The sequence below is a fragment of the Sphaeroforma arctica genome (genome assembly GCF_001186125.1).
Source record: "Sphaeroforma arctica JP610 unplaced genomic scaffold supercont1.263, whole genome shotgun sequence".
Taxonomy (NCBI): Eukaryota; class Ichthyosporea; order Ichthyophonida; genus Sphaeroforma; species Sphaeroforma arctica.
The window spans coordinates 96,964-98,795 of NW_014040295.1; the positions used below are offsets into that span (position 1 = coordinate 96,964).

The 1,832-nt window shown below is 45.9% G+C and overlaps 1 protein-coding gene across 1 annotated transcript; it reads left to right on the forward strand.

Moving 5' to 3' along the window:
* Positions 1-472: 472 nt before the first annotated feature.
* On the forward strand, positions 473-1,583 carry SARC_04588 (hypothetical protein; the record flags this gene model as incomplete). Its single annotated transcript, XM_014301586.1, has 3 exons — positions 473-492; positions 634-862; positions 1,325-1,583. Coding segments are annotated over 3 exons (508 nt in total), but the record flags the coding sequence as incomplete, so codon positions are not given.
* Between the last annotated feature and the right edge of the window lie 249 nt (positions 1,584-1,832).

The window sequence follows — 1,832 nt, forward strand, 5'->3', positions numbered from 1 at the left end:
GTGCAAGTATCTTGGACGAGGTTGTGATGTGCCTTCGTTCGCATACTCGTAACCTGGCATAGCTTTACTTGTATACGAGGTTTTATTGGACGGTTTAGTCTGCATACATTTCATGCGAGCTATGTGAACAAATATGTTTAAGCCTATTCTAAAAGTGTGTTGTATGTGAAGTGTGTTGTATATGAAGTGTGTTGTATGTGAAGTGTGTTATATATAAAATGAAATGTGTTGTATGTGAAGCGTGTTGTATGTGAAGTGTGTTGTATGTGAAGTGTGTTGTATATGAAGTGTGATATATATGAAGTGTGTTGTATATGAAGTGTGTTGTATGTGAAGTGTGTTATATATAAAATGAAATGTGTTGTATATGAAGTGTGTTGTATGTGAAGTGTGTTGTGATACCATATACCGTACACATGAGAGTGTATGAGGCGAGTGTACCTGAGTAGCACACGGAAGTGTGGACACCCAGATGACTGGCCACTGCGATGGGTGTGACACTTCTGTAGTTGGCTACGGCTACTATTCATATATACACACATGTGAGTGTACAGTCGCATATACACTTCTAACTACATACGTCTATAATACTCACATCCAGACTAACACACCACTCTCCTCATCCGTCCACAGGTGGATGTACGAGACCAGCAAACCCTCATGGAAGACCTGGCTCTGGGGTGCGGGTGTTAAAATACTGATGGGCAAAAACCCGTTGTTGTACAGTTTCCAACGCACCATCCCACGTCTGCCCGTACCGTCGATCAACGGCACAGTCGAGCGATACCTCGCGAGTGTCAAGCCTGTGTTCCCCGATGATCTGTATGAGAAGCATGCCAAGGATGCGAAGGAGTTTGTGAAGGTAAGTTGTTTGCCGGTGGTCTTGTGTCAGGTGGACAGCTGTTTATGCAACAGATGATGCCGTTGATCCTGTTGTCGTGCAGGCCGGGACATGTGCCTTAGCAACCAGTTAGTGGACATAATAGTACCGATTTTAGAGTTTTTGGGTTAGGGGTTTTAGGGGTTGGCTTGTGATTTTGCATTTGCGATGCATCGGCCTAGTTAGCAATGTCAGACCACAAATACACTCTAGACACACATTCCAAATAGCCGTACACACACACACTTTATCGTCTCTGTGTGTATGTGTACATGTATTTTGTGCGTGTATTTTGTGTGTGCGTGTGTGTGTGTGTACTGTTAACAAACTCACGCACAGGCGCATGACAAGAACACCACCCGCCCCCCCCCCCCCCACACAGACAAATTAAATGCACAACTCCTCACTCACACCCCTCGTACTATACAACATACCCCAATACAGAATGAGGGCCCTAAGCTCAACCGATACCTACAGCTCAAGTCCTGGCTCACGGACAACTACGTGACGGACTGGTGGGAGAAGTACGTGTATCTCCGTGGGCGCTCGCCTATCATGATCAACAGTAACTACTATGTCAACGGACTGTACTACTACGAGGCCACCCCTGTGCAGGTGTCGCGTGCGGCTAATCTGTCGTACCGCGCACTGCAGTTTAAGAAGTTCATTGACGAGCAGAAGCTGGAGCCTACTGTTATCCGAGGTTGGTATACGCTGTTTCTTTACACAGCTCTGTGTGGGTGGTTGTGGGTGTGGATGTAGTTGTAGTTGTAGTTGTGTTTTTTTTTGATAGGTCTGGTGTTAGTAGAGACACATGTCCCACACATGTGTGGTGCTTGTATTTCCACATCGGGAGCACTGTCTAGGTGCATATTTGCGTGCTATTTGTGTGAGTGTATGCACTGACTGAATGTCATCCTTGTATTGAGGGGCTAAGTGCCTTCCAGGTACA